This window comes from Penicillium mononematosum (genome assembly GCF_028829835.1).
Source record: "Penicillium mononematosum strain IBT 11891 chromosome Unknown utg000002l:1.0-8112719.0:1.0-8118358.0, whole genome shotgun sequence".
Classification (NCBI taxonomy): Eukaryota; Fungi; Ascomycota; class Eurotiomycetes; order Eurotiales; family Aspergillaceae; genus Penicillium; species Penicillium mononematosum.
In genome coordinates this window covers 249,576-261,863 of record NW_026643272.1, presented here as the reverse complement: position 1 = coordinate 261,863, position 12,288 = coordinate 249,576, and the positions used below count along the sequence as shown (strand labels likewise).

Genomic DNA, 12,288 nt, shown 5'->3' with positions numbered 1-12,288 from the left:
CAGTCCTTTACTTTGCCCGTCACAATAATCAAATTTTTGCCATGGATTGCAATTTGACGGGGGCGTTCTCGCGTAGAAAGCCGTCGAGAGACTGAGGGGACGCATATCCTTTTCCTCGCGCTTTTGCTGCAACTGCTTTGAGCGCTCTCATCTCTCCCAGCAAACGATCATCAGTAACCTGATTGTTGCAGTAATTCCCCTGCATGTAGTGGCAATAGTTGCGCAACCCGTTGACTTCCTTGGTTTTGCCGGGGGTACTAGCCTTCAAGGGCTCGGTTTGCGGTACAAATCTCGCCACTTGTGTACCGGTCAATCGGTTGTACGTATCAACCACATCTTGGAAGCCGGCTACCTCAGATATGGCCCAGATAATACGATTCGCATATTTTGATGGTTCCAAGAGGACAGCATGTACAGCATCGCCGTAATCGTCTCTCACGGAGGTCCATGGGATCATCTCCGGGTCATTGCCCACAGGGAAGATCTTCAAACTGAGGAAGCCTTCTGAGTCTGGAATGGTCGCGAATCCACCGAACGCATTTGCGTACGTCTCCATGAAGAGAATATCCATAGCCCAGCCAGAGTTGACTTCGACAAAGGCCTCGAACCCAGCCTTACGGCCGTAGTTGGCAATGGCGTTCTTGTTGTCGAAGGACAAGATAGACACTTCTCCATTCGTAAGGCGGTTAGACTGTGGGAGTCCTGAGAAAACAAAGTATTTGACATTTTGACGGATGGCAGCGTCGATCACGATTTTGCCCATGGCGGATTCCGGTGGGCCGACCTCGTTCTTGAAGTTCAGGTCGTCTGAGTCCGTGTTGAGGAACACACCATAGGCGCCTGCCAACACCAAATCGAGCTCGGCAGCATTCCACGAGTTGGCCTTTACCAACAAAAATCCCTCCTCGCGACACTTGGCGGCTTTGGGCGAGTTAGGATCGCGCGTTGTCAACACAACTTCGAACTCGGGATTGTCTTTCAGTGAACGAGCGACCGAGCCGCCAAACATGCCAGTACCACCAATCACAACGATCTTCTTTGGTGAGGTCATAGTTATGAGGCAGGTGTCGAATATGTTAACAAAGGTTGTGTAAGAGAAGAAGAACCGTGAGGGAGACGGATTTGAGGAAGAGATAAAACAGTGACTAGAGACATCATTTCCAGCATATTAATAAATTTACTAACCCGAATATAGCTCAAATGAGTGATAAGCAAGTGTAAGTGAGGAGAAATGAAGTTCGTTTAGTGTCCGTATCGGGTAAGTTGGAGATAAGTAGCGTAGTGGAGAAGTGGAGAAGTGGAGCAGTAGACCCCAAAGCCTCCAGGGCTGGTTTTGGAGATTCCATTCTGAGCTCTGAATCAAATGAAATGTAGTGTGTCCTTGGGCGAAGAGAGAGCAATACGACTTATATTGAACCAACTGTATCGGAGAAAAGATGAAAGGTTATGCAAGGAGAAATTAAGAAAGACAGTGATGCATTCCGAGCGAAGCCCTCACGGAGAGAGAGAAGGGAGAGAGGAAGAGAGAGAACTAGCTTACCTAGGTAGCTATCCATCTGGTCCTGTCACCCGTGGTGGCGTCAGGCATCTAACAAAAGAAGAAGAGGAAGGAAGAGGAGCAACTAGCTAATTGACAGAATCTGAATTGTCTACCTAGGTATAGCTGTCCCTTACAAAACCCTCAGCCCAAATTTCCAATAGTAACCGACTTGATGTTTTGGTATTCGCTGAGGCCGTAACGACTGCCCTTTTCGGCCCACGCCGCTTTCCTTGATGCCACCAAAAGGACTTTCCGCTGCACTGATCAGACCAGTATTGACACCAATCATGCCACATTCCAGCTGACGCGCGACGCGGAAAATTCGACTGACGTTCTGACTGAAGAAGTACCCAGCCAGCCCATATTCACTAGCGTTGGCCTGTATCAACACATCTTCTTCGCTGTCGAATGGAAAAATAGCTGCCAGGGGCCCAAAGGTCTCCTCAGTTGCGACAGCCATATCAGACGTCGCGCCAGTGATGATTGTTGGCTCGAAGAAGAAGCCAGACAGATGGCTAGGTGCCTGTCCGCCAGTCCACAACTGGCCACCTTTGGCTAATGCATCCGCAACGTGGGCCTTCACTTTTTCCACGGCTGCAGCGTTGACCAGCGGACCTTGGGTCGTTCCGTCGTCGATACCACGGCCTAGCTTGAGAGTCCGCACCTTGGCGGTAAGTTTCTCGGCAAAAGCCCCAAGGACTTGTTTATGCACATAGAGCCGATTCGCACACTTGGACGATGACTGAGTTAACACAGTGCGTTTTGGGGGAATGAGCGCATATGCCTACCACGCAAGTTTGACCTGATGCACGGAATTTGCAGATCAGCGCCGCATCAACCGCCTGGTTCAGGTCGGCATCCTCGAAGACCACAAAGGGAGCGTTCCCCCCAAGCTCCATACTGACTTTCTTCATCGTTTCAGACGCTAGTCTTGTCAGCATCTTACCAACAGCTGTTGACCCGGTGAAGCTGATCTTGCGCACAAGCGGATTGGTGGCTAGCTCTAGTGAAGCCTTGCGGTCCTTGGTGGGGATAACATGGATGAGTGAAGAGGGAATACCGGCCTTTAGTGCCAGCTTCGCGAGAGCAATTGCACTGAAAGGTGTTTCACTTGGAGGCTTAATCACCACAGAACAGCCGGCGGCAAATGCCGGAGCGATCTTGCGAGTAATCATGGCGACAGGGAAATTCCACGGAGTGATGATTCCACACACCCCAACAGGTTCTTTGTAAGTGAGAACGGTTGAATTCGCATATGAGGAAGGAATCACGTCGCCGTAGTTGCGAACTGCCTCTTCAGCAAACCAGGCGACGAAGGTTGCCGCATAGGTTACTTCTCCTTTGGCTTCGGCCAACGTTTTCCCATTCTCTAGGGATAAAATTATCGCCACTGTTGAAGGACAAGATTCAGCTTTCATTAATTGTTGGTAAGAGGGCGTTTCATAACTGACAGTCTTCCACGTTCTCAATTATAAGATCATGCCATCGCCGAAGAAGCTGTGCTCGGTCCTTGGCTGTCGTGTCTTTATAAAAGCTCTTGTATCCAATGTATGCCGCATTGATTGCTTGGACGAACTCTTCACGCCCAAAGTCGGCACATGGGTGAAGCACCTTGCCTGTAGCTGGCTCATAGACAGGAAATGTTTTCTGGTTGGTCGCGTGACGCCACTCGCCGTTTATCAGCCCCGACAATCCAATAGAGTAGGATTGCGCAAAGAGATTGGAAATTCAGTCGTAATAGCCATGATTTACTAGCAACTTAGTCTGGTCCATGAAAGGTTGAACAGGAAATGTGAAACCCCGGCATAAGATTCGAGAAGTTCATGTCTGGTTTTGTATCAGTAGGCAAGATACATATTCCATTCAAGTGGATGATTAGCACCCGTGTTTCCCCATATTCATGTCATTCACTTAGGTACCGGAACAGTTCAAGATATGCGACGACGCAGGGGGATCGCCAACATGCCAAAAGAAGCAAGAAGGCCATGGACAGAGTCCGTCGATTTCAGATCGCGGAACGTAGAGTCCTACTTCAATTTAGATTGGCTCATTGCGCCGGTTTCCGAGAGAAGATGGGAAACCTTGGAAGCTCACGGTAATCCATCAGTCGTGAGTATTTCATCCGTCGGCTATAAGCGGGCGCCTCTACTACCCACGGGTACCTTCCTGTTTTGGCTCCTTGGCGAGTATCGGGGAGTACAGTGGGATCTTCGAAATATTGGGCTAAACATATCATAATGGATCCATTAGTACCTAAGTGTACGTCACCGGCTTCCTTATAGTCGCTGCCATGGAAACAGCATTGGAGACTGTGGGGTTGGGCTTGCTAGAACACTTTGCGCAGAGCCACACTTGGTCACGCGACGCGACTGAAGTTGGATCTCTAACCACAGCAAGATGTTGGAAAAGCAACTACGGTACTCGTTTCCGCTAATATCTCTGCCCCATTGGCCCAGAGCGTTGAGCGGAAGGCATTCAAAGCGAATCCGCTACCTCGAGGCCTAGTCTTACATTGCTCCAGTTCTTCAACGCAGAATACTTCAATTGTTTGTATTCTATAGAGATCCAACCTGCTTGGTCAAATTCATACCAAATGCATGTTCATCATTACGCCATCACAGCCGCGGGGATTGAGTAGCCTGGTACCAGGACTCCAGCACTTTGTTCGGTGCGTTCTGTAAGCGATCCGCAGTCTCTTCAAAAACACGAGGCAACCCAGTTTCGTAGTAAGGTACATCCTTTACTACCATGTCTGCCATCCCCTTGGCTGCCAGAAATATTTGAGGCATGCCGTGGCCCGTCCAACCAGCCATAATGAACATTCCTCGCTTGCCGGGTACGGGCCCCAGCCTTGGAAGTTTGTCACGGGAATATCCCATAACTAAAAGTGTGATGCGTCAGTCCGATAGACTTAAAGATGAATAGTCGATGATACTTACTGCCAGTCCATATTTCCGAGACCTTTGCGCCACTGTCCTCCCACCCACGGAAGTGTCGTTGCATGTATCCGTCAAAGTACTTTCGTGTCTCTTCGATAACCTCAGAATCGTCCGTGTTATTGTACCACAGGTCTTTCTTGCGAAAGTAGGATGAGCGAGCCCCTCCCACAACAATGCTGCCGTCAGGTCGGGGAATGAGATAGTCAAAATCCCAATCCTTGAATCGAAGCGCGTAGGTGTTGACAATAGGTGGTGCCGGGCTAGGTGTCGTGATATGGCAGCTCACGGCCCGGTAAGGGATGATTTGCTCCCGATACTCAGGTAATAAAGCCGGGGTGTAAGCGTTTGAGGCAATTATAACCTTGCTGGCTTTAACAGGGCCCCGGTTTGTCTGGATCACCCAGCTACTTTGAGAGTCGGTAGCGGGGAAGACAGAAGTCGCACAAGTATTTGTCTGGAGGTTGAGACCTCCATGTTTCAGCGCCATGGTGAACATGTGGTGGATCAATTTGTACGGCCATAGATGTGCAGCGTTGTAGCTGATGCATCCCTTGGCCCCCTTTACACCTGATACCTAATATTGAACTCAAGTCAGACACCTGCAGGTCATTGATCCTGAGACTGTGGTGGGATGGGGAATTCACACACAATTTCGGCATCGCCCTCTCCCACTTCAGACACCGTTTGGGCTGCGGCAACTCCCGCGGCTTTGAGATCACGCAAGCGCTTTTTTATCCTCGTATCCTGGCTGTTAGTGAAGTGTACATCGCATGCTCTGGTGGCAACAAAATTGCAGTCAACGCCTTCACGTTCAATGTACTCTTTAGCGGCATTCAAGTTTGCGATTTCGAAATCCGCGACTTCCGCGCCTGCAGCGAGTCCATACTGAGCAGCAATCTCAGAGGCATGAAGGTATGGATCGGGTTTGATGTGGCCACCTAGATGTTTTAAGTATTCTGTCAGTGATTTGTCTATGGAAGTGAACAGAAGGACCATTACCGTTTCGCCCCGATGCCCCAGAGCATAGCTGACGAGCTTCGAGAACCAAAATCGATGGGTGATTGGGATATTGTTTCTGGATATGCGTGACTAGTGCTGCTGCACTATACCCTCCGCCTATGATAACTATGTCGCTTTCGTCTGGAAGGTCTGGCATGGACCGGAAGTTGTCAAGCTCCTGCGACTCACGGCGCCAGAAAGACACAGTGCCATTGGGATGTGGGAAGGATGTCATTATGGAACTGTCACAAAGCGTCAGAAAGCCGTGAAGAAAATTTATGGTGGTATGCGGTGAATGATAAGAAGTATCTGCGCAAATCTTCCGTTATCTGGCGTCGTCGTGTATCCATGCCTTATTGCTGATCGCCTATATTCTGTATCGGGCAATCAGGGCGTAGAGTGGGTTAAATTCTTATTTAGCGGGTACTCGGTTCATGTGGAGATCACATTCTAGTTTCCTAATCGAGACAGGAAGCGAGATAGAAGAAGAGGCACAGATGTAAACATTTTAAGTTCTTATTTCACTTACATAGTCCATTTAATATAAAATTATGTTATGCTACATTTAATTTAGCCTTGCCGAATCACAATTTTATTTTGTCTTATTATATACCGAAGTGACAAGGACCTTCCTAGGGCCTAGCTGGGACCTCTATTACAGATTTCAATTACTTGCCTTTATTGCTGTTGTTAATAAATCCGACTATGTCTGACTTGCACGTTTACCTTATCGCGCCCAACGGCTTAAAGTTCAAGCAGCCTTTGGGCCTATTCATCGACAATGAATGGAGATCATCCTCAAAGGGGGCGGGTATTTCAACTATAAACCCTGCGTGAGTCTAGATTTCTATTTGGTGATAAATAGCTAACTCGCTATACGGAAAATAGAAATGAAGAAGAGATCTGTACGGTGCATGCAGCAGACACGAAGGATGTCGACATGGCTGTTGAGGCTGCCCGTCGGGCATTCAACGGGGAGTGGCGGACGCTGGACACATCTGTGCGTGGTGAGCTGTTATACAAGCTTGCTGGTTTGCTTGAGCAACATGCAGATGTACTGGCCACCATTGATTCCTGGGATAATGGTATGAGAATTTCCTATTCTGCGCGTTTTCTCTCCTCATCCAACCTGCATTCTGATGATTTTTTTTTTATTACAGGCAAGACCTACCATGCTGCCCGGAACGAAGATGTTGTGGGAGCTATCAGTTTACTGCGATATTATGCCGGTTGGTCTGATAAAATCCATGGAAAGGTTATCGACCCGAATGCACATAAATTGGCATATGTGATGCGCGAGCCAATTGGAGTTTGTGGCGCCATTATCCCTTGGAACTTCCCTCTTGTGAATATGGTGACCAAGGTAGCTCCGGCCCTAGCGGCGGGCAACACACTCGTCGTCAAAGTGGCCGAACAAACCCCTCTTTCAGCTCTCTACTTTGCAAATCTTGTCAAGGAAGCTGGGATCCCGGCTGGAGTGGTGAATGTGCTCAATGGTACCGGTAGGGAGGTTGGCTCTGCTATAGCAGCTCATGCCGACATTGATATGATTACATTCACTGGGTCTACTCCCACTGGCAAAGAAATCATGAAGAGCGCTGCCAGTACGCTCAAGAGAGTCACCTTGGAGACGGGTGGAAAATCGCCAATGCTGGTCTTCCCAGATGCAGATCTAGAACAAGCAGTGCGCTGGGGTCACCGAGGCATCATGTCCAACCAGGGACAAGTTTGTTCAGCAACAAGTCGCATATTTGTACATGCTGATATCTACGAAACCTTTGTCAGTCAGTTCAAAGCAGAGGTGGAAAGGATCTCCAAGGTTGGCGACCCTTTCCATTCAGACACCTTCCAAGGCCCGCAGGTCACCAGGGACCAGTTTGACCGAGTTCTCTCTTATATGGAGACTGGAAAACGGGAAGGGGCACGGTTAGTGTGCGGTGGAAAGGCATTCAAGAATGTTAGAGGCAAGGGATTTTACGTCGCCCCAACCGTATTCGCGGACGTAACAGACAGTATGACCGTTGTTCAGGATGAGGTTTTTGGTCCGTTCGTGGTTATTGCACCTTTTCACGAAGAGGCAGAGGCGATCGAACGCGCGAACAGCACGGTCTTTGGGTTAGGTGCATCCGTCTTCACAAAGGACATCTCGCGTGCTTTGAGGGTATCGAAGAGAATCCAGTCTGGCAGTGAGTCTTCCGTTATTTTTTGGTTCTCTAGCAGTGTTAACGTGTGTTTTTGTACAGCGATCTGGATCAACAGTAGCAATGATGATGATGTGCGCGTGCCATTTGGTGGATACAAACAATCAGGGTTCGGGCGGGAGATGGGCGAGGAAGGTATCGAGGCGTTCACTATTACGAAGTCTGTTCACATCAATCTGAACGCGAGGTTATAAAATATCGATGCGTTATACTACTCGATTTCACGTTCTATAATTGGAGGAAAGCTTTTTGTATAGAGAGTTATTGAATATCTCAATGATGGATATAATTTTCCGCCCTTGTAGCAACTACCAATCTTTAAACTACCAGGTGCACTTCTCCTTTTTCTAAAGCATTCCAATTGAGTTCTGCTCACAAAGTCCAAAATCAGGCCTAGATATTAGACCTTCAATTGCCTTCTTCTTTTCTCACCCGAATATGGAGTTCTCTTCATTCCGGGGGGCCCGCTTAGCGGCCTAATCGGGAAAGTGCTGAGGCCCCGCAGGCCTAAATAGGAAATACAGCGGAGAAGACTGCATGACTTCATCTGTCACTAATGTTTACCCTGGAGAAGACCAAATTTGTTTAAAATTGTTGCTTTTTCTTTCTAAATTTGACCTCGACACGATGCCATTATAGGTCCTATCCACTTCCCAACTTGGCAGGGATAGCGAAATAAGGAATAGAAGCTTCAAGTTGGATAATATGCTGCTATTCATTAGAAAATATATAACACTTGACAATACACCTGTGTACTCTAGACTATTTTTTCCTCACACCAGCCGCTAAGGTTTGCAAAATGCGGCTACATATCTCCTTTCTACCTCTTGTCGGTATCCTTGGTGTCCTCCTTCACAAATTCCTCATATATCCAGTCCTTCTTTCGCCTCTTTCAAAAGTCCCCGCGGCTCACTGGTCATGCCGGTTCTGTTCGATCTGGATATACTGGTTAAGATGGACAAATCAGGAGAACCGCACGGTCTATGACAAGCACATGAAGCTGGGACCGTCTCTTCTTCTTGCGCCGAACCTTCTCAGTATCAACACTTTTGATGATGGGGTGAAACCTATATATCAGGGTGGTTTTCCTAAACCTGAATTCTACTTTAATGGTTTCGCTATTTATAAGTAAGTTTATACACAAATCAACGCAGCCGACGCCATGGAGACAATTTATGTGGATGGTCTCAAATGTGGAATAAAGCAGCTAATTCTCAACAGCACAGAGAACATTTTCACATTTGAAGACAACGCCCTACATTCCGCCCGCAAAAGAATGATCTCCAACACTTTCTCCAAGTCCTTCATCTCGTCGTCTCCGACAGCACGTGCAGCCACTCGCGATGTCTTATTTGGGAGATATCTGCCTCTAATCCGAAAAGCCTCCCGTGAAGACAAGCCTGTCGAGGTACTTGGATTGAATTATTCATACTCAATGGATACATTCGTTCAATTTCAATTCGGCCGTTCCTTGGGTAGCAATTTACTAGAGGATCACAAAGAGCGGAAGCTATACCTCGACGGATTTTTCGCACCGTATCCGTTTCTCTTTTGGCAGTACTACTTTCCAAAACTTGCCAACTTTCTTCGCAAGATCGGGATTTATTTAATCCCTCGATCTGTTGACACGAAATTTGGGGCTGCCGAAGACTGGAATCTCCAAAAATGCGACAGTGCCCAACAGCTCATTGCAAGCTCTGAGCCGATCCATAGTGATGACCAGCCTGTTATCTTCCAGCAAGCTCTCCAGTCAATGAGCGACCCCAATGGTACCAAAAGTGCATATCCACAAAGGATGCAGATTGCAAGCGACATGTTTGCCCACAGCTCGGCTGCATTTGAGACTAGCGGCAACACCGAAACATATCTTTTCTATGAGATGTGCCGAAATCCAGAGTGGCAGACAAAGCTTCGCGAGGAGCTGTGTGGTGTCAAGCTTCCACAACAAGATGACTTGAAAAGAAAAGTCGAAGTCGGTGACATTGCCGAGCCGAAAGAAATTGACGCCCTCCCAGTTCTCCATGCGATCATTATGGAGACACTTCGTCTCTGGCCTGTAGTACCTGGCGGACAGCCTAGAGTGGTTCCGAAAACTTGCTCCCTTGGTGGATACTCTGATATCCCGGCTGGCACCATTGTTCAGTCATATGCATACGTACTCCATCGGACCCCTGAAGTTTTCCCGGACCCCTTCCAATGGAAGCCTCAGCGTTGGCTTGATGCTTCACCTGACGAGCTCGCAAATATGAAGCGATGGTTTTGGGCATTTAGCAGTGGGCCCAGGATGTGTATTGGTTCCAATTTTGCATTTTATTGTAAGTCTTTGGAATCTGAAATTGAGGACCACACTAACCAAGATCATTTGGTTAGCGATGAAATATTTGGTTGCTGCTGTTTATGCCCATTATACCACGTCGATCCATGCGCACGGCGATATGGAGTTGCTCGACTTTTACCTTGCAGGGCCAAAAGGTCATCGACTAGAGGTTAAATTTCATCCAGCGCCTTACGCCGGCGACACTTCGGCTTAAAATTTCAGAAATCAACACCACATGACTTTCTATGGAAGATTAAATACTCTGATACAGATGCTCGAGGCTCGAAAATGTTTTGTAGGCTGTTTTCTTTTGTCTGACCCATATAAATGGGCAGTCGGCTTGGTCATTTCATATGAATTCAACGTTTTTATTTCTCTCTCTTCTGCCATAGTAGACCTGCAGGTCTTTTCAGATTTGGAAAGCTGAGTAGTTTGGTTTAGCGCTTTGGAATTCCAAACATCGACTTTTGCAGTTTCGAAGTTCCTTTAGATCCATTTCATTTGTCTCTTCTGATATACTCAACGAAGTTGTGCAAGATGAAATAAAACCTACCCTCTCTTTCATATAGCCTTTTGCGTATTATAACCTAGTACCACGTCACTTATTCTATCACATACACATTCCATTTGTGGATAAGACAGGATTCTTAAAAACTACATGCAAATAAAGTATTCACTTTCCGAATTATAGCAAAACTATGGCCTTCGACACTATAATTCAATCGGTACCCTTTCTTAGAGAAGGGTTACAGGTTCACTGTCCATGAAAACCGCGACGTTCGCAAACCCAGGGCCAAATGTGAAATCAACCGTCGTCCCCTTCTTCAAGTACACGAATTCCCCCTTGGTCAGGATGAAGTGGTCCCCACTATGAACGTTGAGCTTGACCCATCCATCCGTGACATAAAAGAATTCATCACACGGATAGGTCAATGTTGCAGTTCCTGTTTCCTTTGCTGCTGCTGCCACGACTTTTCCATCGGCTGAACGATACATGACGGATTTCTCCCCACCGTACTCGGGCAGAGGTTCCCAAGGGAAACTGGTATACGGCCCATAAGGGACATCGGCTGGCGATTCTGATCCGGTGGTGTTGGGAATTGATGGTGCCATTCCTGTATATACAGTTGTCAGCTATGAAGGGCTTTTGCAGGAGGTCAGGGATGCGGACTTTCAAGGGATTTTTCGAGATATGGCAGGAAGGAGTAAATATGTGCGGCTGGTCCGGACTCTCACTTGGATCTACAGACATTATATAGAGAAAGAATAGAAAGAACAATGAGAATAGACCCCTCACTATCAAGCAGTTGACCCACTTCCTCTTGCCCGATCCAGCAGGCATCCGAAGTTCTCAGGACTAACAGGGGTTCTCTCAGGCAGATCTTGGAGTCCCCAATCAGATTGAATTGCCCTAAAAGAGGGCATCCGTGGATGTATGAGAATCCACATGTGCCGAACACGTCTCTACCTAGGGAAAGTGAGGTACTTCTCAACTAGCTACCTAGCTAACCTTGGAAGATACATAATCACAAGAAAGAAATGCTCAGGTGCTCAATTCTAAAGCCCCTCCTCCAAATGCGTCTTGATCAACTGTGGTCCCACGCGGTATCTCCGTAGCCTTGGTACCGTCTACACATTACAGTCACAGATTACATTCAAGGATGAATACGTTAGCCCCGAAGATGCGAGAGAGATGGAGATTTTTCATTCGATGTCTCACCATCATTCGATGCCCCACCGCCCAAACTTCTTTCTTGGGCAAAAGTACTTCGGCCTCCATCTTCATATGTCCAACTTCCCCGACAGTTCTCAGACCTCTGCATTCCCGTACATTTTTCTTGTCAACATGGAGAAAACAATATTCTTGAAAACCTCTATTCCATACCTGGACTCCCCTACGAAAAGCACGTCGTACGATGAGCTACCTACTTCGCCCCTAGTGTTAGTTGTGGATTCCTATCCCGATAACCTCGTTATCAAATACCTCGTGGCACCTTTTGCCAAACACCTCGTAAAGTAAGCAATAACTACAACCCGGGCTGATGGTTATTAAATTTATTGGAACAGAACCATCTTGGCACTCCTGGCTTTTCTCTTTGGCTCGCTGACGGTGTGCGGCCATTGGAACTCTGAGGAGGTCTGCAGCCTGAGATTTCACTACATGGCATTTCTCATTGCGGTGGGAATCCTTGGCTTAACGGGCTACGCCTATCACCTTCGGCGAACGCTCGAAAAGGAAGGGAGGATTTCGCGAAAGGCTTAACTTGGGTATTCTGGTATTTGGTTACATGG

General features: G+C 47.6%; 7 protein-coding genes across 7 annotated transcripts; 3 read left to right on the top strand and 4 right to left on the bottom strand.

Annotated features, from left to right (window-relative positions):
• Window positions 1-28: 28 nt before the first annotated feature.
• Window positions 29-1,051, bottom strand: N7519_001824 (uncharacterized protein; the record flags this gene model as incomplete). Its single annotated transcript, XM_057288602.1, has 1 exon — window positions 29-1,051. One exon carries the CDS (start codon window positions 1,049-1,051, stop codon window positions 29-31), a length of 1,023 nt encoding a protein of 340 aa, XP_057149804.1.
• A 619-nt stretch (window positions 1,052-1,670) lies between these two features.
• On the bottom strand, window positions 1,671-3,365 carry N7519_001823 (NAD-dependent succinate-semialdehyde dehydrogenase; the record flags this gene model as incomplete). Its single annotated transcript, XM_057288601.1, has 4 exons — window positions 1,671-2,282; window positions 2,329-2,930; window positions 2,992-3,156; window positions 3,326-3,365. The coding sequence occupies 4 exons, from the start codon at window positions 3,363-3,365 to the stop codon at window positions 1,671-1,673; spliced, it is 1,419 nt and encodes a 472-aa protein (XP_057149803.1).
• A 790-nt stretch (window positions 3,366-4,155) lies between these two features.
• On the bottom strand, window positions 4,156-5,713 carry N7519_001822 (NAD(P)/FAD-dependent oxidoreductase; the record flags this gene model as incomplete). The annotated part of the gene is made up of 4 exons (XM_057288600.1): window positions 4,156-4,421; window positions 4,480-5,053; window positions 5,128-5,417; window positions 5,479-5,713. The coding sequence occupies 4 exons, from the start codon at window positions 5,711-5,713 to the stop codon at window positions 4,156-4,158; spliced, it is 1,365 nt and encodes a 454-aa protein (XP_057149802.1).
• Window positions 5,714-6,183: 470 nt separating this feature from the next.
• N7519_001821 (aldehyde dehydrogenase family protein) lies at window positions 6,184-7,873 on the top strand (the record flags this gene model as incomplete). The annotated part of the gene is made up of 4 exons (XM_057288599.1): window positions 6,184-6,311; window positions 6,367-6,563; window positions 6,639-7,664; window positions 7,722-7,873. The coding sequence occupies 4 exons, from the start codon at window positions 6,184-6,186 to the stop codon at window positions 7,871-7,873; spliced, it is 1,503 nt and encodes a 500-aa protein (XP_057149801.1).
• A 605-nt stretch (window positions 7,874-8,478) lies between these two features.
• On the top strand, window positions 8,479-10,210 carry N7519_001820 (cytochrome P450; the record flags this gene model as incomplete). Its single annotated transcript, XM_057288598.1, has 3 exons — window positions 8,479-8,807; window positions 8,901-9,994; window positions 10,050-10,210. 3 exons carry the CDS (start codon window positions 8,479-8,481, stop codon window positions 10,208-10,210), a joined length of 1,584 nt encoding a protein of 527 aa, XP_057149800.1.
• A 521-nt stretch (window positions 10,211-10,731) lies between these two features.
• On the bottom strand, window positions 10,732-11,109 carry N7519_001819 (uncharacterized protein; the record flags this gene model as incomplete). Its single annotated transcript, XM_057288597.1, has 1 exon — window positions 10,732-11,109. One exon carries the CDS (start codon window positions 11,107-11,109, stop codon window positions 10,732-10,734), a length of 378 nt encoding a protein of 125 aa, XP_057149799.1.
• Window positions 11,110-11,571: 462 nt separating this feature from the next.
• On the top strand, window positions 11,572-12,259 carry N7519_001818 (uncharacterized protein; the record flags this gene model as incomplete). Its single annotated transcript, XM_057288596.1, has 3 exons — window positions 11,572-11,601; window positions 11,645-12,012; window positions 12,064-12,259. The coding sequence occupies 3 exons, from the start codon at window positions 11,572-11,574 to the stop codon at window positions 12,257-12,259; spliced, it is 594 nt and encodes a 197-aa protein (XP_057149798.1).
• Between the last annotated feature and the right edge of the window lie 29 nt (window positions 12,260-12,288).